General features: G+C 40.6%; 1 protein-coding gene across 2 annotated transcripts in view; it reads right to left on the reverse strand.

Annotated features, from left to right (window-relative positions):
• Positions 1-25469, reverse strand: part of ACACA (acetyl-CoA carboxylase alpha) — a 240065-nt gene that overhangs the window by 106409 nt on the left and 108187 nt on the right. For both annotated transcript variants that reach the window (XM_052657738.1, XM_052657739.1), the window contains exons 29-35: positions 24424-24542; positions 13665-13688; positions 10928-11071; positions 10102-10198; positions 8920-9027; positions 3930-3986; positions 3638-3682 (exon numbers count right to left, since the gene is read on the reverse strand). In XM_052657738.1, the coding sequence (XP_052513698.1) occupies positions 3638-3682; positions 3930-3986; positions 8920-9027; positions 10102-10198; positions 10928-11071; positions 13665-13688; positions 24424-24542 (594 nt within the window). The remainder of the gene's footprint in view (positions 1-3637; positions 3683-3929; positions 3987-8919; positions 9028-10101; positions 10199-10927; positions 11072-13664; positions 13689-24423; positions 24543-25469) is intronic.

Raw genomic sequence — 25469 nt, forward strand, 5'->3', positions numbered from 1 at the left:
AGAAATTATACCCCTGCTGTGTTCTAATCAGCCAACCATCATCAAGACAATCAAAATAATTTGCCTAAATTAGCCAATCAAGACACCCTGCAAATCAGAGAATGTGAAAACCTGCAACAGAAAACATCATAGCTGATTATGATACTAATAATCGTGTTAAGAACCTAATGAGATGAAGAAATGGGAAGCTTGCTGGTGCAATTCTCTTTTACCTCAACATGCTGAGAACTAATTATATAGGCTGTAATTAAAACAAAAACTCAAACCAAACCTCCTGAAAAACTAATAGTTGATCCACTAGCTAACAGAACTGCCAATTTTTTTCTAGCTTTATTGAGATATAATTGACATATCAATTTTTTTTTTAAAGAAATGAACTACTAACCATGATAACTCTTTTCGATAGTGGGCTCTTCCTTCAGGCGAAAACAATCCAAAACATTTAAAGTGGGAGTCACTCACATAAAAATCAGTAAAACTGCAATTATCTCCTAGGTGATTTACAGCAGAATTTTTTAAAATCTCACGAAATCTTACAAACAAGAAACAAAAGGAAACTACAGGTGGAAATCTGATTTAGAATCTCATCATGGTTTCTGGACCTAATGCTCTGTTTGGGCAGCCAAGTATAAGAAAAGATCTGAGAAACACGCATTTTAGCATCCTTAACAAAACTTTGCTGGAAAAAAAATATGCAAAGCTTCTTAAAGTATACGACTTATGTTAGAATTAAACAGCATCTTCTGCCGCACTTTTTGGAATTCTAGATCTGAATATGCATGAAACGAACAGAGACTTAGTACTCCCTAAACTGGAGAACAGCAACTTAATATAGAAATTCAGAGTCTTCTTTTGCTTTCAAGGCCTCAATTTTTTTTTTTTTTAATATGAAGAAGATATTTACAAGGATAGACTTGCTTTTCCTCAAACTTCCTGTTTTAATATCAATGTTAAGCATTGATAGTCAAAGTCCCATTATGGGTATTTGCTTTAATTAGATGATTATGGAAACAGACTCAAACACCAAGACTCCTTAATGTTGGTGACTACTGCCTGCTCAGAAGAATGGTCTCCATGTAGAGCCAAGACACTTAGGCATCAGCAGACATTCTGGTGGACAGATCTCCGGGGACTGTGTTGATGAAACAATATTGGAAATAATTCCAGCCTTTGTTGCCATGTGAATAAACACCTAATATCCACACTCTGTAGGAACCTCCACCCGGCAATGTTCTAGTCCTGAAGGAGCCCACGAGATGACGACTACGGAACAGAATGGCTGCCTCCTTCCACAACAGCCATGTTGTTCTTGAACCAAACATGGTAACCTTCCTCCTTTCCTTGCGCCCTCCCGCACGTGTCTCCTCTTGTACTCAATAATACGGGGATTTTACAGTGCAGAGCAGGGGAGGCTGCATACATAACAGTGGATTACCAGGAAGCCGGAGAGATCAAGGGATTCATCACTAACTCTCCCGGAAAGCTTCCTCTTTTTCACACCACACTAACTAGGGGCAAGCGCACATCGGATGACACGACAGAGGCCAAGCGTCCTTCAAGCCACCACCAGCGGAGGAGCTTGGAGCAGCGGCATGACGGTGAGCCCCGGATTCGTACAACTCCTGCCAGGGCTTCCTGGCTATGGCAGATCCTGGCCAGAGTTCAGTAATAGTCACCCTTGCCCGCTGCGTAATTGCTAATCATGTCACAGGGGCCTAACATAAAAACACCCCAACTCCTCTGCCACCCAATTCTTCAGGGAAAATCCAGTCCATACCTGAACCTTCATGTTCTCTGCATCCTAAAGCTACGTTTACTACACTTATGACAGATCAAGTCACTGGACAATTTAACTGATTTCCCACTTCATGCCACTATAAATGGAAACTGGACAATGAATGATCGGGAAGACCACCTGCTGGGCTCATTTCCAAGCAGATCTTGCTTATACATGTCTCTATTCAACTGAAATCTGGAAATATTAAGAGAGCAGGGTGAAAAAAAGTGTTTTAAAGCTGTTAGATGTTTTCTAGGACAAGATGTAGATTCAATGATAAGAAAGTGTCCCAAAAAAAGTGCATGACAATTAATTGCTTTGGCCTTTAAAAAAAAATTCAGTGGAGGGTTTTAGCATAGAATGCTGATTATAGAAAACCAGTTAGTATGCAATAGACATGAAGACTCTAAAGAAAAAAGAAAACAATTGTACAAATTCAGTGTTACTCCTCAGAATAAAATATATTCCAAAATCAGTATTGAAAGAACAAATTAGATTAGCGCTTAAGAACCTCGCCCGATACTTTTTCTAAATCCAGGGCCTGGCTCTGGCATGTCTACCTGAGTCCTGATCAGCATCTACCAGCCACAGTATTTATTCGCAGATTCTCATACTCTATCCCCAAGTATCAATTTTATTCTCTAAGCTCCTGATTTTTCTTCCTAAAGCCCCGGGGTTCTCTTTAAGCTCCCCATACTTCTCCACTGCCTCCTGTCTCCTATCTACAGTTATTGATTGATATATATCTGCACTCTGCTTGATTTCCTGACATCAATAACACAGGGGGATTGTGGAGTCCACAACATTTCCTAAAGCGTTTCAGAAAATCCTAGCTCTTCGGCCTGCAGGCTAGGCTCTTGTTTCTCTATAGACTAGACCAACAAGGGGAACTGTGGAATGGAAACTAGAATGTCAAGTGTTAAGAGACCTAACAAACAAAGGGGCAATAAAACCCACCCACACACAGGTCTTTGAGTTCAGGAAGTCCTTTCCAGCATCCCAAGTGCTACCTTCATTACAAACAAGTGAGCAGGGCTTGAAAACTAACTTAATTATCTTGACTGCTAAAAACAAAATAAAATTCTCATCAGAAACACTAAGACTTCGTAAATATCCTTTGGAATCTTACTTCACCATATCAGGAGGAATTTTTAAAGAAATATTTTGACTACATTCAGCCCTTTGAGAAAATGACATCCTGACTGCAAACTGGATTTTTGACCTCTCGCTATAATGATACTCAGTATGCTCATACACAAATACACCATGGTTCAGATACCAGGCTATTTAGTAAGTTCTCTTTATTCACATTTTTCAGTAAAAATTTTAAACTCATAAATATTAATAGTCAATTTGGTTACATGGGAGAATCAGCAACTTAATTTTTATTTCTTTCTTCCTCGTAGAATTAACATAAGACAAAAACACTAACTTGGGCTCTGTTAAGGCATTTTAAATAATAAATGACTGTTCTTCAGAACTGGCAGATCTCAATAATAGAATCTGAATCTGTCTTCGGTAGAAGTCAAGACCTCAAGTACGAGTGGCAGTCTTTGATTACTGATTCACTGTGTGCACAGAAGAAATTACTAGTTAGCGCCTGCTTCTACCTTATTCATTTGGATAAATGCATGTGCTCACTCTTAACTATTTCTCAGAGATACACTGAGAATTCATTATATGGGGAAAAAAGGGGTGGGGGGCACCCTTTAGTCTGAATCCTCTGTAGAAGACCTGAATACCCATTCTAATACTTTTTCAAAGTAGAGGGACCAAATATCAGACCAGCCCTTCTAAAAATAACCAGCAGCTAACAGATAAAACAGTAAGTGATCTTTCATCACGGTTTCTCTTACTTACATGAAATCTCTGATCCACTTCATAGTTGACCTGTTTCCTGAAATCCTTGCAAATGAAAGACATAAAGGAAGGGAAAAAAAAAGCAGAAGGCAATTAGAAATAAAATTTTAAAAGAACTGAGTAAAAGGAGATGACAAACTAATGGTTTTCTTGATTAAATTTATACTGAAACAGTTATTCCTTTACATAAATTCTACAAGTAAGTGTATGGTTATAATTCCATTTTTTACTTTTAAAGTTCTAGCAGCAGCATAAGAAATAATACGGAGGTACATAATTCACATGCCAATACCTTTTGTGCAACCAGGAAAGTAAGGCGTCGGATCCCATGTTCAACCAGGGTAGCTTTCTACAAACAAACATGTAAAAACAGAAGACACATGAGACCACCATTCATCCTAAACGTTAGCCTATTCAGTCCTCAGAAGGCCCTGATTGGGCTAAGCATTCTTTTTGGATATCTATATCTTGACTTGGCACCTTCAAACTTACAAATAAATAAGTCTCAACCTGGCTTCTTGGAATGAGTCTTACAGAATAGGTTTTATATATTGATCTGGATGAAATGGGAAGAGAACTCTGTGGAGGAGAAAGGGTCATATGGGGTCATCTAAATTCTCTAAGGACTCATACATATCAAGGTAGACAGTAACACATTTTCTGCTTACAGAAACTGCACTGTTGGGCATGTATTGAAATATGAAGAACAAGACTGATACAGAAGCTAAATGAAATCAGGTAGAGGAAAAATAAGAAACTTCCACAAAACAGGAAACTTAAATCCTAAATTGTTATTTAGACTATAGACATCACCTATCATCTGATACAGTATTCCTGCAATTCAACCTAACAAATTCTAACCTTATTAATTCTAAAACATTTCCTCCTTATTTTATATGGAGGCATTTTTTTAAAGGATTCTGTTTAAAATTTGTTAAAAACCATGTCTAATGGGCATTTAAATTCAGTGATTATTCATATTTCTGCTTGGCATAGGCAAGCAGTACATTAGAAGTCAACAGGGACTTCCTTGGAAGTCAGTGGTTAAGACTCCACACTCCCAAAACAGGGCCATGGGTTTGATCCCTGGTTGGGGTACTAAGATTCCACATGCCTCATGTGTGTGTAAGACACTCAGTTGTATTCGACTCTTTGCAACCCCAAGGACTACAGCCTGCCAGGTTCCTCTGTCCATGGTTTTCTTTTTTTTTGGCCATGGTTTTCCTTCAGGCAAGAATACTGGAGTGGGTTGCTGTTCCCTTCTTCAGGGGATCTTTGCAACCCAGGGACTGAATCCAGATCTCCTGCATTACAGGCAGCTTCTTTAGTCTGAGCCACCAGGGAAACCCTACATGCCTCAAGACATGGCCTAAAAAATAAATAAATAAACAAATAAAAATAAGACGATATGGGCTGGGGTGGGAGGTGGGAGGGAGGCTCTAGAGAGAGCAGACATATGTGTACCTATGGCTGATCTATGTTGATGTATGGCAGAAACCGATACTGTAATTATCCTTCAATTAAAAATAAATAAAATGACAAAAACACCATGGTAAAAAAAAAAATGTTAAAACAAACAAAAAAAGAAGTCAACAGAGACTAGCAGTTTCAAAACAGTTCCTTCTGTGAGTCTTGGGCTTTGGGCTCTAAGCCTTCCTATAGTCTGTCCTGCTCACTCATCTCAAAAGGCAGGGACAAAGCAACAGATGAATGAACTAAGTAAAAGAGATGCTCTTAAAGGTCCCTAATAAAGAGAGGCTACCCAGCAACAAGCATAAAAGCAATCCCACTTGTTGGATGACCTGAAAACATACATGAATAACACCAACAGAAAAACCATGCCGACTTTCACAACTCACATCCGGACTTTACTTTGATCATACACTTTGCTTAACTCTAACTGAGAAATATATTCATAAACCAATTCTTAACTTTCTTGATAATATATATATTTTAAATCCAAACTGGCTGCCCCTATAAATAAGCACATCCCTGGGCCATTTCCTCTTATTTTTCCATTTTTTTTATGGCAATTTTTAGTAACAAAACTAATCAACAGCATAAGCAAAAGTAGAAAAAATTAATTTCCTAATAATAAATTCCTAGATCAAATATAAATAAATTTGGGCTTAACTACATTTAAAAATGATTGGTATGGGCATCGTACTCACTAGTGTAAATAACCAAGTGTTGATACTACAATAAGAAAAGAAAGGGAGGAAGGAAGGGAAAAAGGGAGGAAGGGATGGCAGGAGAAGGGGAGGGAGAAGAGGAGAAAAGGGAGGAATAATAAGGTGGGGTGTGGCAGTGGTGGTTCTCTGATTCTGTATGCCAAGGTATAGAAACATTTCTCCTGACACCAACAAAGAATTCCACTACAGCCAACTCCTTCGAAGATAAGCATCAATAGCTATGTTCCAGCAAGGGAAGAAAATAACTTTAATAATGCCATGATTTAAAATCAAAATTGTTATTGCTTTAAAAATTCCACAAGTGGCTAACAATAACAGCAGAGCAACAGGATTCTGATTACATTGTAATAATGCGGGGCTCACAGCAAGTCCACAGCTATTACCCAGCGATTAGGCGTCAGCACCTGGAGAAACTCCATTTACACTGACTGCTTCAATCTCCTCCACAAGTCATTTACAAATATATGATCCTAATTTCTATGAGAGAAAAAAAGACATGCTGGGACCAGAAGATTATTTGGACAATTTGGATCAACCTATTTGATAGTTTAATGTGTGCTTTAAAAAAAAAACTTTTTCTAAACTGCTAGAAGCATGATTATGAAGTGAAAAACAAAACTAGTTATCACTTCAGCTTTTTTTTTTTTACTGTTTTTGTTTCCTTTTATTTTTTTTTCAAAACAAGTAGGTGAAAATGTTCAATATTCCTGGATAAGCACGGTACGTGATACATAGCTTCTCTTGGACTGTTGACATAGTCTACCCTTTCCCTACTGAACAGCCACAGGCAAAGATTCTGGGTTTCTCTGTGCCTCAGTTTACAAGGCCAGTCAAGGAAAAAAGAAAATTTCTTATCATCACTTAATGTTACAAATAAACATAGTGAAAATGGAGAAACTGCCTCTTTAAATCAGTGTGTGCTGACATACAACACTTTGATCTGATTGTAATAAAAAGCCTAAGTGGAGGCTGAAACAATCAAATGTGGGGAATTAGTGCTCAAAACCTGGGAAGAAACTCTGACAGATTACTTCACCAAGCACCAGCACCAGCAGCCAAGCACAATACTAGGACTCTCCCCGACTCCCTGGCCACTGGTCTCAGGTCAATTTTATGCAATCACGCACAAGTCAAAGGCAAGACAGGAGGCAGATTTCTCCTCCAGAGAAAAATTCCCAGGCGTGGCCTCCGACTTTGACTTCTCTGAAAGGACCTTTCCGCACTACAGCCCCGCATTCCAGTTCACGTGCTGCGAAAGCATCATGGGGAAAATGCTAGGACACACATTAAGAACAAATTACCATCTTTTCCAAGGTATTGACCATTAGCATGACAGGATGTGAACACCTATGGCACTAATTGTTTACACTGTTGGATTTTTAAAAATCTATCAGACATCACTGATGGTCCAGTGGTTAAGATGCCATGTTTCCAAAGCAGTGGATGTGGGTTCAATCCCTGGTTGGGGAACTAATATCCCACATGCCACCAGGTGTGGCCAAAAAATAAAAAAATCTATTGAGTTCCTTATGGCAAGCACTACGGGCTAGATGCTTTCCATTCAGAGAGCACACATGGTAGGGAAGGGCAGCTGAGGAAGGGTACATTGGCATCTATCGTACAGCACAGACAATCATTTTGAACCTTACACTACAAGCATCTGAATGTATTATTTATTAAAGTACCTAGATCTGTGCCCCTAGAGCTGGTATAAAAGCCTTAAACTCCAGGTTTTTTTTTCTATCACCTACCAGCTGGTAATTAAAGGGCCTTAACCTCTCTGAGCTTGAGCTTTTCCCCACATGTATAGTTGGAATAATTCCCAATTAATCTAACCCCATGGGATTGTAGTAAGGTGTTAATAAGTTAAAAAATTTATACAGATGGTCTTTCAAAATTAAAAGTATTACTATTGTTAATCAATTTATATTGACCAACTAGAAATCCAAGGGAGGAAAATACATCTTAGTTAAGGCTACACAGAGAAGTCCTCATAAAAGGGAAAATTGGAGACAGTTCTTAAAACAAGCAGGGTTTAGACAGAAAGGGGGAGGGGGAGACAGGAAGGAGGGAAGGAAGAAGGAAAAAAAGTAGAAAACATTCCAGATAAGGGGAGTTGAAGAGAGCACGCAGACAAGGTAGATGAGACAAAGACCTGGGTCTTCTCACGGAACAGCAAAGGCTAGACTGTGGGCCTTCATTAACAGGCTAATGTTAAACAATAAGGCAAGGAGGTGTCCGGAAGGTAGAGAGAATCACTGTTGAGTGCAAGGGGGCACCGTGGACATTTATTTTTGTGCCAGTCAGTAGAATGGAGACTATCTGGAGGGGACGTGTGAGGATCAGAAGCAAACCTGTCACGATGTCTCCGGAATGAGGTGAGGAGGGGTCTAAACTAGAGAGATGGTAGTGGGAATTAAAAAACTGAAAAGAAGGGGGTTGGAAGCGAAAGGAGGAAGGAACGGGCGGGGAGGGAGGGGTAGAATAAGGGAACTGCAAACCAGAGAAAGAAGTCAATGATTTCTGAATGACTGGGGACAAAGGGCTTGGTTACTTGAGGTTATTTTTGTTCCTGTTTAGTTTTTTGGTGGGGGATGTGAGAATCAGAAGATGTGAAGGAAAATGATGGGAATTCAGGCCTTGACTATGGAGTGTGATGTCAACACAAGATACCCAGGTGACATAAAATTGAAAGGAGGATGGAACTATAACTGATATTTTCAGGGCTGAGAGGGAAAGACATAGAGGGAGCATGAGGGGAGCTTGGGCCTTGACATGTGCGGTTAAGTCATCAGAGGAAATTCAGCAGGTGAAGTTCAAGACTAGAGCTCTGGAAAAGATCCAGCAATATAACTTCTCTTCCTTAAAACATTTTGAATATTTAAGTTCTATACTTCTTGACATAAAAAAGATATATATTTCAAACTATTAAATCCCTTTGGAATTTTACCCCTAGAGGCAGAACTATGTCAAAGACACAGCCATTATCAGTGATAAGGCCTTATAAACAGCAATTGAGAAAAGGATGGATATGTCACACAGGCTGCAGGAAAGGGGCCATCGCCAGTGTCCACCCACATGAAGACTTACGTTTTGCTGGGTAAACTCTCGGAACATAGCTGCTAGACTGTCATCCTCGATGTCACAGTCTGTTTTGATAGCCACATTCAAAATGTGAATTGGTTCATCCCTGGGGACCTGTAACCCAAGAATATGACACAAAGCACTCAGGAGGCTAGCTAAGACGGGGGCAGAGAAAAGTTACAGTACTTGGTAGGATACTAGGAAAAGAGACATGCCCCCCCTTCCCAGAATATTTTTGGGTTGCCCACTTGTACGAATAAGAAAATGAAACCATTGCCAACACCCACAATGGAGATTAAAGCCACCTAACTTTTAAACAATAAGGCGGCAAAGGCATTAATTAGAGGTGGCCCCAAATCTTAACTTGCTATGAACTTGAAGACCATTGTCTCAACCTTTTCACCGATAAAATGGGAATGAAACCATTTGCAACATTTCTTCAGATAATGTAAAGGAAAAGGAGGAAAAGAAGCTATCTGAACATATTCCCATGTTGGTTTTTTTTCCTATTATTTCCTAACAATTTGTCAAACAGAGGAAGGATCAAACCATTATGGGAAACTAACCTGGTAGGGAAAAACCAGGACCAAGTGTTTACCGAGAAATGGAAAGAAGGGTTTAATAGAAGGACAAAATTTTAAACAAAATGCCTATTTTCTTCTGCTACCTGAAGCCCACCATTCATTGAAAATACAAAAGCACTGCTCTGCAAACATACAAGCCATCCAAGATCAAGAGTTAAAGCAACCAGAGCTCAGATCTTTGAAGCAATATTCAGAGACCCAGAGGCACCTGCAGAGCATACAGCCGAGTTCATTCTACACTATGGATTCCATGGTTAATTCAGTTATTTTTGTTTTTAGGTTAGAATTTATGTTCTGTTTCCAAAAATACTTAAATGAGGTATATACAATTAAGTAATAATAATAAAGAGAGTACACAGGGGACTTCCCTGGTGGTTCAGTGGTTTAGAATCCATCTTGCAATGCAGGGAACATGGGTTTGATCCCTGGTTGGGGAACTAAGATCCTATAGGCCTCGGAGCAACTAAGCCCACGTGCCAGAACTAAGACCCACTGCAGCCAAAAAGATAAAAAGTTTAAATAAATAAATGTTTAAGAGAGAGAATATACAGTACAAGTTCCGTATCTGAAGAGGCAAAGCATTCTCCCAAAGGGGACACCGTACCTTGTCTTCATCATACAGAGACGTGTGACCTGCCTCAGGGAATGTCGGGCTTTGGGGTGGGGAATCACAGAAGCAGCCCATCACTTCATCAAAGATCCTGAAATATACCAAATACCAAAGAAACACCCACCATGAAAAGGGGCAGAAACCCGAAGCGGCAGGCCAGCTGTGTCTAAAAGAATCATCTGTCCTACCGCGTGCTTAGCAGTCAACTGAACAGAATCACCAGTGGCTAGAGAGGACGTGCAGAATTTCTACCATGTGGCAGAAATTAGGAGGATGGATGGTTTAAACTTTCATAAACCATATATATTTTCTATTTTAAAAAAAGAACAAGCTCAAGCTTTTCTGTTGTGTTTTTTGTTTGTTTTTCATATGTAAGCTACGAGCATTGCTGTCATCATCGGTCTTAAAGTAACAGAAAGAGCCTGGGACTAGAGCAGTGACAGACCAATGTAATTACCCCTCCCCCTAGGGTAATGCATCAGTATACATCAAGAGATAGATGCTGAATGCATTTAATCAAAAGATGTATCGTCTCTGGTGGGGCTCACTCTAGTGTTGTGTTTAATTTCTCCTGACATTTCACTCATCACAGAGCAGACAGCTTCTCCTACTAGCTATTGAGGAAAAGATGGTTTTTGTTTGTTCCTTTTTTTCTGACCAGACCCATATAAGCAGAGGCTTGTAGGGTCTGCACGGGAGGGTGGAAAGGAAGGGCAGATACCTCTCCCGGGGCATATACCAGCGAGGGCTACATCTCCTTAGCTGGCTTGTGGCTAATCTGGAGCCTCTATTCACTCCACAGAAATCTGAGATGTCTTACCTGACAAAATCTTCAAAGGTCCGAAAAGAGACCATCCCGCCCATCCGCTGACACGGCGGAGTGAACGCGTTGTCCAGCAGCACGTCGCTGACACTGGCTACGTGAGTCATGCCGTAGTGGTTGAGGTTGGAGGAGAAGGACATTCTAAATGGTAATTCAACCGAGTGTGTTAGACAAGGAGGGTAGGAGCAAGGACTGGGAGAGCCACAACAGAGGGACGGAGCGGGGAGAGAGGTGAGACAGGGTCAGGGGGCAGAGCGCAGGCTTGGTTTCTGACCCACTATGGAGAAGCCCATGTTACTAGACTCACGTTAACCCTTGCCTTGGGATTTTCCCTCCACACAAACAGTATTTTTACCACCCCGTAAATTTCTCCACGTAAAAACCTAAGGAATAATAACATGGCGGTTTTCACACACTGACATCATGACATATCTAGTGAATGAAGGGCACACAGGGGTGAAAAACCATCCTGCATCTTCCCCTTCCCCAAAACATCCTCTCTTTTAAAAGGAAGTAAGCCAGCCAAGTGAGTGGTAGCTAGGCAACACCGGAGGTATTTTTCTCTAGAAACTGTAATAGATTAAGGATTCACAGATAGATATCCACATGTACAACAACAACTCTAAGTCATCTGGAATGGTTTAGTGAATCATTATTTTAAAAAAACACACAAAAAAACCCATGTTTCATCAGAGAGAAGCAAGTCACAGTCTATAAAAGGAACTTTACTGAGGTTATCTATCTTTTCCTTTACTGGGCTGATGGGAAGAGTAGTCATAAGGATCATAGCTCCTCCCTTTTTGAAAGAGAAACAGTTTTGCCAAATTGCCTTTTTATATGTAAACATTTCTATACCAAAGTAAGCATATCATCAGTAAAAGCCCTTAATTCATCCCAGTGAAGTACAAAAGGGCAGAGCATGCGTCTCAAAGTATGTGTAAGCAGGACCAACATCTGTTGGAGATGTTCCAAGGAAATGGATCTGTTCGATCTAGAAACATAATGAATCTGGATGTTCTTTGATGTGCCTCAGCAGTGTGTACTGACAGATACCGCTGTACAGTGTAGTGATGCCCAGCCCATCAGGACAGCCTCTTAGGGAGGACCACACTAAAAGGTGCCTCTAGGACTTGCCTGACACATGTTACCAGCATACTGAGCTGAAGCAAGTTCAGAGCGTGGCAATGGCACCTGAACTTTGGGGAGCTGCTCAAAAATCTCCAAATGTACCACCTGCAGTACTGCAGGGCGCAAGACAGCCAGCAAGGTGGACTCCAGATATGGGTATATATTGTTGCAAATACTCTGTTGCAAATATAAATGGCAATGGAATTTTTTATAAATGGGACTGTTGCTCACACAGACTATAGACTGACACTCCAGGTTTTTATTCCCTTGACTGTGAAAAAGTGCTTCATCTTCTGACACTACCAGGGACTAGAAGGTAGAGTGGGAGAGGAAACCATTGATACCATGGATGAAACAGACAGACGAAGCACATGGCAAGCAAGTCTTACACATGGTGTTCACTAGAAACTGGGATTCAGAGCTGTACAAACTCAGAAATGCTATCATCCTCTTTTCTAGGATCACCAAATGTATTTAGTTAAGGAGCAAGTTTGTGAGGCATTGTATCTTTTCTACCTGCCTGGTGTTAGACAGGAAAGAGAGTCCAGATAACCCTTAAAGGGAATTCCTGAAGTTGCTAACAGGTTGTGTTTGTGGCAAGCATGGGGTTAAGCATCTTTATCGCTCAACTGAGACCCCATGGGAAATAACCACATTTCTGTTTCCCCCGGTACTATGCTCTTGGGCCAGGACAGCCAAAGGCAGGCAGGAATGAAGCAAGACTACCCTCCAAGAGCAGACAAGAGGACCAAACAGAAGCACTCCCTTTCCTCTCCCCATCCAAACTAAAAGCTATAACCAGTTTTGATCACTTAACATTTAAAGGGGGAGGCACGAAATAAACAAAAGTCTGTACACACTTCAGTGTACTGCTGGTCATCTACAAAGAGCTCAATTGGTGAATTCCAGTCAAAACCACTGTCCTCTCAAACTTGCATTGTGTTGCCTTGCTGGGTTCAGGAGCAGAAGGAACTCAACTTATTAAAAGTACCACTCTGTGTTATATCAGTCTGGAAACGTCTTCACAGGGTTACAAACATCAAAACTTTAGATACACTCTTCCAGTCTTAAATTCATTACAGGTCTGAGATAAAACTTGACTTGCATAGCATCATTAACACTTTAGAAAAACAGCTAACAAACTGATAAAACATGAAATCAGCTATTTCTGCCTGTGCGTTCCTCAAAAAGGAGGTGCAAATTAGAGGAAACTAAAAAATTGGAAAACTGAGGAACAGTTTGCCAGGACAGGAGTGACCATAAGGGTTTCTCCTATGAACGCCCCAAACTAGACAGGGAACTTAGCAAAAGATGTTTACAGCGAAGCTGAACATCGGACAGGTGATTCATTCCCCTACTGTCCACAGCTAGACAGGAGCTGTTCCATACTTTTTGAGTGTTGCTTTTTTGAACGGCTGGAGAAAAGCTGAAGACATGTTTTCCAAACAGAAAGTATAGTTTAGTATGTCCAGAGGGGAGCTCAGGACCTCCGAGCAGAAAGATAACATATTAGCTTGTCAAGTGAAGTGTTATTTTTTTCTCCTGGTTTCACTAAGTTACAAAAAAAGAGGCTTTTAATTGGAAAAAAAAACTAAATATACAGTACCTGTTTAGCGTGGGGATGTTCCCTCTGTAATTAAACAACCACAGTTAGTTACCGAGAGGTTAGGGAAAGCCACAATAAAAGAACTGTCAGAGCAGATACAGACCCGTCGTGAAGAGTCCCAGTGTGGCGGCTCTGTCCTTCAGCAGACATAGTTAAGTGCTCATTACGCTTCTGCCCACTGGGTGCCTCCAAAGAGGCTGACCTACCTTACCACAGCAGCTGTTGATGGAAAGGGTCAAAGTGTATTTACCACTTTTTTCTAATAGCTCTATTACCAAAAATAATGCAGAGTAAAGATAAAAGACAGGCTCATGAAAATTAACTGAAGCTGTATAATATGGTATATTATCTTAAGCTTCAACATGAGGTATAACTCTCGACAAGATTCTGAGAGCATCTTACTTGTCCCTGTTTTACTAAAAATGCCATAAGGAGGTTCAGAGAAGTTGACGCCACAGCCTTTCCCTCATTAACTGATCTTCTAGGATGTGTGAGGAACCTAAAAACTGTCCTCTAAAGAAAAGACACCAGGAATCTGGGTTTCCAAGCACCTTTTCTAGTTCTCTTTCACTCCACTCCTGTAGAGTGGTGGGGGTGGGGTTGGGGGTGGTGTAGGAAAGACAGGTATTCTGTGCTATAGGAGCTTAAAGCTAAAAGTATGCAGGAAGGTGATGATTAACGACTCCCTGATTGGACTAGTATACACTATTACAAATTAATATTTTTTTAAACAAAATTAATTTAGGGCAATCATGACATTTAAACATTTAAAATCTCTGGGCCTTCCATGAATACAGCCTTACCTAAATTTGGCAAGCCCTAGAATTTCCTGATAGAGAATGCTTCTGAGCCATGAGAGGAACACTAGGGTAAGAATGGGAGCAGTGAAGCAAGTCTCTTGCATTCTTTTTGGTCTTTACCACCAATGCTTTTCTCACCCTTTAATCTGACATCAGTCATTTCCTCGACTGAAACAAACAAACCAACCAAAAAAACCCAAATAAAAGCCCTTATTTTCAATGGCAAAAGGGAAAAGTTACACTCACCACCCACAATTTAGGAGTCCTGTAAGGGGGTTGATTGGTTGATATCTTAACCTTCTAACACTCTTTTATCAGCATTTAATCATTGTTGGGGTTTTCTGGCACACAGAGGACTTAATGGGCAGAACAGAGTGGGTGGTGCTGATGATATGTGGGAAGGAGGAGAGAGGGAGGAAAATGATGCACTTTCCACGGCAGTGAAAGGAGCAGAATAGACTGAGCTGGCCATATAAATAAAGAGTGGTGACATATCACTGCACACAAACTGTATACCTCGCGTGATTTGTGAGTAGCGATGCTCTTTGCATCAAACCTGTATCACAGAGCGGATTCCTAAGGCAGCAAGAGCAACCTCTGAGTGCAAAAACCTGCACCTTTGCTCTTTGGATTCTTTCAGTCTCTCTTAGGGGGAAGGGGTTTCATTTTACAAGAGGTCCTTCGTTATCATGTACTTGGTCCTCATCAGCAAACAAGCACTCGTGGGTTCTAGAGCAGAAGCAGAAAACTAATAGGAAATGCTAATGAGAATATAGGAAAGTCTTCCTTTTAAGATATAAAGGATTCTCAAGAAAAAGGCCACCTGCACAGGCTCTAAACGATAAACTTCAGTTCAGAAAGAAGGACCCTACAAACAAAGCATCTCAGGCTCCTTCACATCCAGAGTTCGGGGATTCAGAAACCAGGGTAATCTCTCTCAACTGTTAACCAATTTCTTACACTAATAAGATGGTCTCACTGCTTCTGTGGCTCTCTACTGGAATCCCTTAGGGTGTCCTTCCCAAGATGAGGACCAAGTTTTCAGCAGAAAAAGGCCTGAATTGAAAAGAACGCCACCAACAAAAAGACAGCCCTTCTCTATCAGCAATTCGCTAGCTTGCACAGGGAGCCCCCTGCTGCTTTGTTATAGAATCGGGCACCATCTACGCAGTATGGGGTAAGAACAAAACTCCCAACATCTCCAGTCTTTAAAGGACCGGCCTCAAATCGATCATGTAGGAGGTAAGTTTAGAGTCAGTTTATCCCCTTTGGTAGAATAAGAATCTGTGCGGCTGTTGGGGAGATAAGCAGGGAAGGTTAAACTCTTTACTACAGAGTAAACACTTAGCCGTGTCCATAACAATCATTTATACATTTTGTTACTCTATATAGGGGCTATTTGATCATTTTAAGAAAATGACCGATGTGGCATACTGCACACTATTGTGATACACCAGAACGCTCGATCAGTGGTCTGCACAGAAATCAACCACCAACATGGAGAATGTATACGAGTCAAATATTCCATTTATATAGCTGAAAATAAAATAAAATCTGCCACATTTCACTGCATTCTCATCATGGAAAAAAAACCAAATTGCTCAATCTCTGATAGGGCAATCAATTGCATTCTCAAATATGAAAAAAAAAGAGTATAAATTCATTTGTAAGATATTTGCTGTTTAGGTCTTCAGAGAACTGAAGATGATGAATCTTCACTCACTATGTTTTGAAAAATATTAAAATCATTTTCCTTCTAGGAGATTAGCTCCATTTTACAGATGTGGTAACTGAGAAATCAAAGGGGATGTTTTCCAAGGACATTGCTAAATAAAGTGTCATAAATCAGAATCCAGACTCCAGAGGTTAGCATTCCACATCGATATAGACTAAATTTAAAGGAGGACAAGAGAAATCCTTTGAATGCTGAGGTGCTCAGCATTAAGTCACCTCTGATTTTATTGATCTGCCTGCCTAGGATGGCTGGAGAGCCTGCTTCAATATGAATGCAAAGTCAGAGTTGCTGCCAGCTGGCTGAATCCTCTTTATTTAAGGAACACTGACTTCTCTGGCAGTCACAAGTTCTCAGAGCCTTTTACCATCCCTTCCAGCTGAATTTCATTTTGCTGAATTTGAGCTGGCCCTACGTAAATCTTTTATCATATAAAAATGTTCCCGATTCTTCTGCCTTCTAACTTGCAGGGGGGAGAAAAGGAGACCCTATAGGAAAATGATTGGGGATACATGCAAACAAGCAGTGGTTATACCAAGCTGTGATTCAGAGCCAGGATAAGGAAAATCTTTTGAAATCAGGCAGTAAAGCAGAATCAGAAGAGGTTGGCCGAATAACCTACTAACTAACAGCAGTACCATAGGAGAAAGAACAATTTGACTGCCTGTGACCAGTGGTGGCCTCCTTGCGTGAACATGTTTCTGCAGAAGAGTCCGAATCAGGAGCTGTAAAACACATCTGAACCATGTATTTCTGTTGGCGTCTCCCTGACCACCTCCTTGCTGTTCAGATGCCCCAATTCCATGGCAGAGCTTTCGTTTACAGTAAAATGATCACTGCTTCATTCATCGGCAGCCCCCTTCCAAGCCCCTTCTTTGCTCTGTTGGAAGGTTCTGCTCTTTCTGAAACGAGTCTGCCAACAGAGCTACAACACATTACTATTGCCTCCTGTATAATTAGCTACAAATCCACAGCACAAAACTACAGGGATTTACAGGTGCCCAGGAATCCGCTTTTCCTTCCGCCTGGAATCAGCTTGTCCTCCTTGACAAGAAGGGACCTTGGGCTACCTTAATGATATATTGAGAGTTTTAAACTCGACTCTCCAAGCTTATGAGTCTAGAGTGCCAAAATAACGCAGCAGAGACCAGAAGCTGAGCCATGGATACCAGAAAGCATGATGGTAAGCACTTAAACGTGCTGAGAATCTTCCCTTCTGCCAGATGCTTGCATCTTATCAGCAGACTCCCTTGAATGAAGGAAGCAAGAGCTATAGGGGTTTTATTTATTTATAGCTCATTCTGGCCTGCCAACTACAACCAAGCACTCCCACTGCTAAAAAATGCTACAAATTGGACGACTTCTGAGTCTCTCAGTACAAGCCAAAGAAGGGTTTTAATCTCTGGGTGTCAAAGATTACCAGGATTCTCAAGAATGGCAATGGGTCACTGATGAGTCCCATGGTAGGGGCTTCTGATTTCTAAACTTCCTCACAACCTCCTTCATGAAAAGAAGGTCCAGAGGCCATCCACCTACAGTGAAACTGAAGGTGTCAGGAGCCTAAATACAGTCATGACCGAAATGCGCTATCAGGGGAGAACATAGCCGATCTCTTCTGGATGTGAGACAAGAGAAATGGAAAGTGTTTGAATGAAAACATTCTATCACCGGGGGCCGAGTTCACAAGGAGCAAATAGCAGAGAAAGTGCAGTGCAACTCGAGTTACCTTAAAACATGGATTTCTGTCTAAGAAATCGGTCCTCACCCATTATGCATGTACAGAAATACACAACAATTTGTATTTCCATCTTCTGATTCAACTGTGATGCTTCTTATCTGAATCACAGATGAAAAGTTTCAAAAGGCAAACTGTGTTCACTAATAGGTATTACTTATGAAAATCATCTGGAGTTTTAAATTTCATACTCTCAGACTGCCATAATATGCACAGCCATATGCATAGCTATAGAGTTTATGGGATAATATACTTTACATATGTTTGCATAAATATAGTTATATTTTAGAAGATGAAATACACAGGTTGCCTAAAGAGCCTATTTGTTTCCAGATTATTCTGAGTTGCTTAATACGTCCAAAGCTAAGTAAAATTGTGAATGTCAAACGATTCGATGAATCGTCAAAAATACATTTAGGATGAGGCTTTAGCGTAACAAGCTTTTCTACCACCAGCACAAGAGAATGATAAAACTATGGATTCAGAATAAGAAAAAATACACACACACACACCCCCCTATGAGTCTAACCTCTGGGCCTCCCTGGAAAAAGACAGAGAAAAGGGAATACTGAATGATAGCAGTTTGAGTTCTAGGATTAATCCATGCAAAATACTGGCTGAACTCAATGAAGAGCTGGCTTGATGGAATCTTAGACAAAAGAATTAAGCCCTAAAAGTCTGCATGATAATAAAATGTTCTCTCAGTGCGGATCAGCCATCATGACTATGCCTGCACCAAGAAAATGACTAAAAGTAACCCACTCATTTCTCTCCAAAAGACTATTGCTAACTGGCTACAAATTACCTTAAAAAAAAAAAAATCCAAAATCTCCTTCCCTCAAAAAAAAAAAAAATTCACATACAATAGGACATAGTCCTTACTTGCTAAGAAAATAAAGAGGGAAGAAAACACACACATTTCTCATATATATAGGTGTTCCATATACACTGGTTTCCTACTATGCTTAAATTAGGAATTTAACAAGAAGGGAAACTTGATAATATCTGGATACTCTGGTAAGACCTGAGGATGCTAAATAAGTTCCAACTACAGTTCCCTGTCACTCCCCTCCCCCCCAAAATTGGAACTCTTGCATGGAAGAGCAAGAAGAAGATAATATACCTTAGCTGAAGCCTACCTAGCAAGAAGGATGATAAGAAAGGTCACAGAAATAGGAAATGGTATTTCTTTTAAATGACTATTTAGTCATGTGATGCCTTTCCTAACACTGAGAAGTGTATTAGAAAAAAAAAACACAGTCAAATTATACTGAAACACACAGTAATTAATTGTCAAACAAGTTTCAGTACAGCAAAACAAGTAAGCCAGAGAGTTATGCTGTGCGACACTGTACCTAAAGTCAATAATATACTATATACTTAAAAAGTTAAGAGGGTAGATCTCATGTTAAATGTTCTTTCCACAATAAAATGTTTTAAAAATTTAAGTATTAAAAAACATCAAGCAATATAAAGTATCTCAATAAATTTAAGCAAAAAGGCACCAAACATGTCCATCACATGCTAATTGCCCAAGTGTGCTAAAATAAAAAAGAAGCGGGTGTCTTCTCTCTTCTCAGAGGCTGCTCCACTCATCTGCCATGGCAGCTGCTTGTGTTTTGCCTGCTTCTCTAAAAAATCAAAACATGTACAAATGGGACGTGGTCTTCAATGCAAGTGGCCTCTAGGGCATTTTCCTGAAAAAATACCCTGCTGTTGTCAGTCTGCAGACAGAGAGCCATGTTTCATCCAAACCCACAGGGGCTAAATCACTAGTCAAAGACAAACTACAGGAATGGAATTCCACAAGATGACCCTGTACACAACAAGAGACTGTAGTCTTGCTTTGAAAATACAGCATAGGAAGATACTCCCAAGGACTTGCTGGATAGGTTTAGTCTATTTCGAAGGAATGCCTGGCTAGGAATGGGAAGACTGAGTATCAGGAAAGAAAATGCAAAAACCTGGTTAAAGAATGTATGTAATTTTTTCCCCAAGAATTTTTGGTGTGTTACGAGTACTGGAGTGGGTTGCCATTTTCTTCTCCAGGGAATCTTCCCGACCCAGGGATCGAACCCAGGTCTCCCGCATTACAGACAGACGCTTTACCGTCTGAGCCACCAGGGAAATAATTTAGGATTAGATATGTAAAATGTGTATATTCATATGCCTGTTCTATGTTCTCACGGAATAATTTTTAAAACGTGTAAAATACTGTAGCATATCTACAGTGTCAGAAGTGACTGGTTCCTGTAACCATTTACAAAATGGTTTTACATAAAAACCGTTTACATAAAACCATTTACATAAAAGTTTGTAAAAATAATTCTTCTAGGGGCACTACCACTAACATAAAACAGAGCACTCAGGGTGACTGTCCTAATTAATTCTTGATCTGTTGAGTTGACTATGTAGCTAGGAAGTGCTGGAAATACGGCTAGTCTGTATTGAGACATGCTGGAAGCAGAGAATACACTCTAAATTCCAAAGAGTTAGTAAGAAGAATGGAAAATATCTGGTTAATAACTTTTTATTACATACTAAAATGAAACTTTGGATACAATGGGTTAAAGGAAATGTTAAAGTAACTTTATCTGAGCATTTCCTGGCAATTATAGTGGTTAGAACTCCACTCTCTCACTGCCGAAGGCCCAGGTTCAGTCCCTGGTCGGGGAACTAAGATCCCACAAGCCATGCAGTCTGGTGCAGCAACAACAACAACAACATATTATTTTACCTGTTTCTTATTAGATACGCCCAATAGAAAATTTAAAATTATATATATGGTTTGCAATATACGTCCAATATGTTTCTACTGGACAGTGCTGGTCTAGTGGTGAAAGTGAAAGTCAAAGTCACTCAGTTGTGTCTGACGCTTTGCAACCCCATGGACTATACAGTCCATGCGATCCTCCAGGCCAGAATACTGGAGTGGGTAGCCATTCCCTTCTCCAGAGGATCTTCCCAACCCAGGGATCGAACCCAGGTCTTCCGCATCACAGGCGGATTCTTTACTAGCTGAGCCACCAGGGAAAGTCTAGTAGTACTGATTCTCAACTGCAGATGTTCAACAGAATTATCAGAGAAGCTTTTTCAAAAAGTGATCCCCTGGACTCTGGTTCAAAATGAATCAGAATCTTGAGAGCCAGGAACCCAGTAGGTTTATTTTTTAAAATACTTAGCAGCGAATTCTGAGAATCACTAATCTAGAGGTTAGTGGACACAATCATGTCCTTGAGTTTTACTGAACTGAGAGTGGAATGAACACTGGTAGACAGTCTCCTGTAACTGACTTCTGTAGAATTAGAAACAATAATGCTTATTGCCTGCTGTTGACAACAAGAATAGAAAACAACAAAAGTCCTGAGGTTAGGAAAAAAAGTTGGAACTTGGCTCAAAAATAGCTAAAACTAAGATACTCAAGAATTCTTTCGTAAGGGTGGTAGGTCTATGAAATAATAAAGAACTTGGCTTTTGTCCCCAGTTCCTGGGGGACAGGCTCTAAATCCTTGGAATTTCTCAAGTAATAGAAGTGCCTTCATTATTCATGAGCTCCTTGGATCACACCTGAGTTTATGTTAAGAGATGAGATAACTCAGGACAGGGTCTGCTCAGTAGAAAAACCAACCATGTGACTAGAGGGTCAGCTGGACCTCTGGGGAGGGGACAGGAGCTGGAGGGTGAGTTTAATCAAGTGGCCGATGATTCAGTCAATGGTGCCATCGTAATGAAATCCTGATAGAGACACTGAACTCTGAAGTTCAGTGGAACTTCTTGGTTGGTGAACAGATTGATATGCTGGGAGGACTAGGTACCTGGATTGTACAGGGAAAGAAGGGAAAAACTGTTTAGGACCCACCCAGACCTCACTCTATGTATCTCTTCATTGAGTTGGTCCGGATCTGTATCTTTTATAATAAAACTGTGATTATACGTACAGTACTTTGCTGAGTTCTATAAGTTGTTCTAGTGAATTACTGAACTCAAAGGGGTCATGGGTACCCCCAAATTTATAGCCAGTTGGTCAGAACCACGGGCAGCCGGGGAAACCCACTTGTGGCCACATTCTGAAGTAGGGGCAGTTTTGTGAAGACCTGAGCCCTTAACGTGTGGCATCTAACGCCAGGTGGTACATGTCAGAGCTGAACTGCAGTATACTAACTGATGTCAGGATAAAGTCATAACCGCAAATTGTTAACAGAAACATTTGTAAGAAAATGTAAGATCTTACAAAACTAAATTCAAGCAAATTTGTAATAAGTGAATAAACTATGTTCTTAAAATTGAATACAGTTTTCTGTAATTAAAAGTTGGTAATTCATTTTATGGGCTTCCCTGGGGGCTCAGTGGTAAAGAATCCCATCTGGCAATGCAGGAGACACAGGTTCAATCCCTGGGATGGGAACATGCCCTGGAGAAGGAAATGGCCACCCACTCCAGTATTCTTGCCTGGAAAATCTCACAGGCAGAGGAGCCTGGTGGGCTACAGTCCATGGGGTCACAAAAGAGTCAGACACGACTTAGCCACTAAACAACAGTAAATTTTATATTACTAAACTAACAAAAGGACTTTAGATCTAAAACAGCATTAAAACAATTTGGGCATTTTCTCTGGTTTTCACAAAGATTATTTTATCTTTCCTTCTATTTTTTTAAGTCTTTATCGAAGCAGTTACAATACTGCTTCTGTTGTTTACGTTTATAATTCTGTATACACACAACCAAGGAAGACTTTAGAAAGACAGCAAGGCTGCAGCAAGATTCTGTTCAGGTCTCCAGAAGAATGTGTACCCCTTGGATGTTGGGAGGGACAGGTATACAAGTCTTGAAACCATATCAAGAATAATCATACCAGAGTCACACCCCTGAGAAGGAAAGGTGAATAAGATTTCTTAACAGTTCAGAGGCATTCCTCTCAATTTTCCAACCAACTTTCCCTCACCAAACTGGACACAGATCCTCAAATAAAGAAAGTAGGACAGGGAGAGCAATTCAGAAAGACAAGGGGAGCAATGAGGAGGGAAGGAGATCAGGAGCAGCGCTGCAGCCTGACTACAAATCACTGCCCAAAGCAGGAAGAAAAAGCGAATGTCCTGAGAAAGGGTGGGAAGTATAGTGTGTAGTTCTCTACAATTATTCAAGGAATGCAGGAGAAGAAAGAAGCCCAAGTGCTGAGCCCGTGTGTGCCATGAGTACCTTGCCTGCTCGCTGAAGGACAGCCATTCGTTTCTGGAAAATGAGATTCTGAAATCCACGGAGGCGAAAATGTACTGAGAGATGCTTGCTAAATCAAAGATATATGCTTTTCTCTGCCAGCCATAAGGTATTTTCGAGGGAGAGAAGTGAAAGGACCTTCTGAGACAAAGAAGACAAGTACTTTTTTCTGAAGACACGGCTGCTCGGCTGCTGACCTCTGCTGGATCAACGCTGGCATTCAGTGGCCGCAAGGCTCCCGCACACACCTCTTTGTCTCTAGGAAGAGTTGCTATTGCTTTGGCTGAAGTGGCAATTCAGGGCAGAACCATTTCTGTTGTCTGTAACTAAGGATCCCCAAAGACACAGTACTTTGTAACACAGAGTGAAGAACCAAAGGCCATAAAGATGAAGTGGAGGGGGTGCAGCTTAAGACTGGCTGTGGCTATTTATATTTCCTGTGGTATTACTGAGGAGAATGAAAATACAGAAAGGAGATGACTAGAGGTGGGGATGAAATTCCTAGGTTTTTCACTGCCTGGGAATACTTGCAAGAGAAATGAGATTATTAGAGAAAGTATTTCCATCTTAAAGCCAAAGCAATATTTTGGTATTATTTGTTGGAACCGGAAACAAATTTCCATATGTACATTTTTTTAAGGGTGGAAGAAAGTAAAATTAATGGAATTAACACGGAATTCCATTATTAATGTGTGGAATTAATCACACATTACTTATGTGAGTAATTTACTGGAATTTAAGTTTGCTTTCTGAAGTGTGATTTTTAAAAACAGAATTTCAACTGCTAAATTTACATGTGTGTTTTTGGAGAGATCATGAAACTGGTTCAGGTTCAACCCACAGCAAACATAAAGGGGAAAAAGGCATTCCACTCAAAATATTTTTATATCCTGTTGACTTAAACTGCTACAAATGTGATTTTCTGGCAAAACTCCAGAAAGTAAAATACCAGTAAATTCTTTCTAACTTATAAAGAGAAAGAACTATGCCTCCTTCATGACAGAACACAAGTAAAAATGAATGGAATCCTCTTAACCTTGTATCTAAATTAGACCATACTCTCTCCAGGTCAAAGATCAAAAAGCAAAAAAAAAAAAAAAAAGAAATAGCTGCCAAGAGGCTCTTCTCTCATGGCTTAAATGTATTCATCGTCTGTTCTACATTTCTAGCTAAAAAAATAACCACAGAGAACGTTCACACACATTACCCCTCCCCCACCCCCAAACTCTCCGGATAGAGCTCTGGTTGGCTCAGGTGCATGCACCCGCTCAGACTCACCTGTTTGGATGTGATGTGGGCAGCATGAACTGGAATTCCACCACGCAGGTGTTGTCCTTCAGCTGCCGGTGTTGTACGCTATTAAGTTCATAGGCGATATAAGCCCTTCGAACATACACCTGGTTAAAAAATAATCCTCAGTAAATACACTTGAAAAGCAGAAACTCAGAGGTGGTTAGCCCAGGGAAAAGACAGTCCTGAAGAGAGGTATGGTGCAGAAAGAAGAAGGTGGTCTCTGCTGACAGAAGTCCCATTGCCGAATACATACATAAATACCTTGCTTTAATTAATACAGCTGGAGTCTTACAACTATACCCATGACTATAAATGGAAAAGAAACCAGCCTGCCTCTGCTGGACACCTCTAGGTGTGCTGAGAGCCCCTTACACTAATCTAAACTCGAGAGAAACTGATCATTAGCAGAAGGGCATACAGAACCAGGACTATTAATTCATTACACATGATGATTTCAACAGAATATAAAATCAGGGACTTCCCTGATGGTCCAGAGATTAAGAATCCACTTTCTAATGCAGGGGACACGGGTTCGATCCCTGGTCCAGGGAGATCCCACATGCCTCCAGGGCAACTAACCCCATGTGCCACAGCTACTGAGTCCACGTCCTCTGGAGCCTACACGCTGCACCTAGAGAGATCAAGCACCACAACGAAGACCCCACGGGCCACAGTGAGGGCCCGATGCAGCCAAATAAATAATTTTTTTGTAAAAAGAAGATGAAAGCAAACAGGGAGAAAAATGAGAGGTGCCGGCTCTGGGCCACCTGAGGCGTGAAAATACAAAACAGAAACAACCGAAGTACAGTCTCACTCATTCACTATCTTGTATCTTTTTTCTGTTTTCCCACTGGCCCAAATCAATTTTACATTGTTCATATCACCCAAATCCTCGGCAAAATCTGAAGGCATAATTTGACATATAATATCTCAAATATACTAACTTGACTCAAAGAAACAGCAACAGGCTATTTCTCAGGAAAACCTGTCAGTTCAACCTCATGAACTTCACAGCCAATTTGCCATGCACA

The sequence above is a fragment of the Budorcas taxicolor genome, chromosome 19 (assembly GCF_023091745.1).
Source record: "Budorcas taxicolor isolate Tak-1 chromosome 19, Takin1.1, whole genome shotgun sequence".
Lineage (NCBI taxonomy): Eukaryota > Metazoa > Chordata > Mammalia > Artiodactyla > Bovidae > Budorcas > Budorcas taxicolor.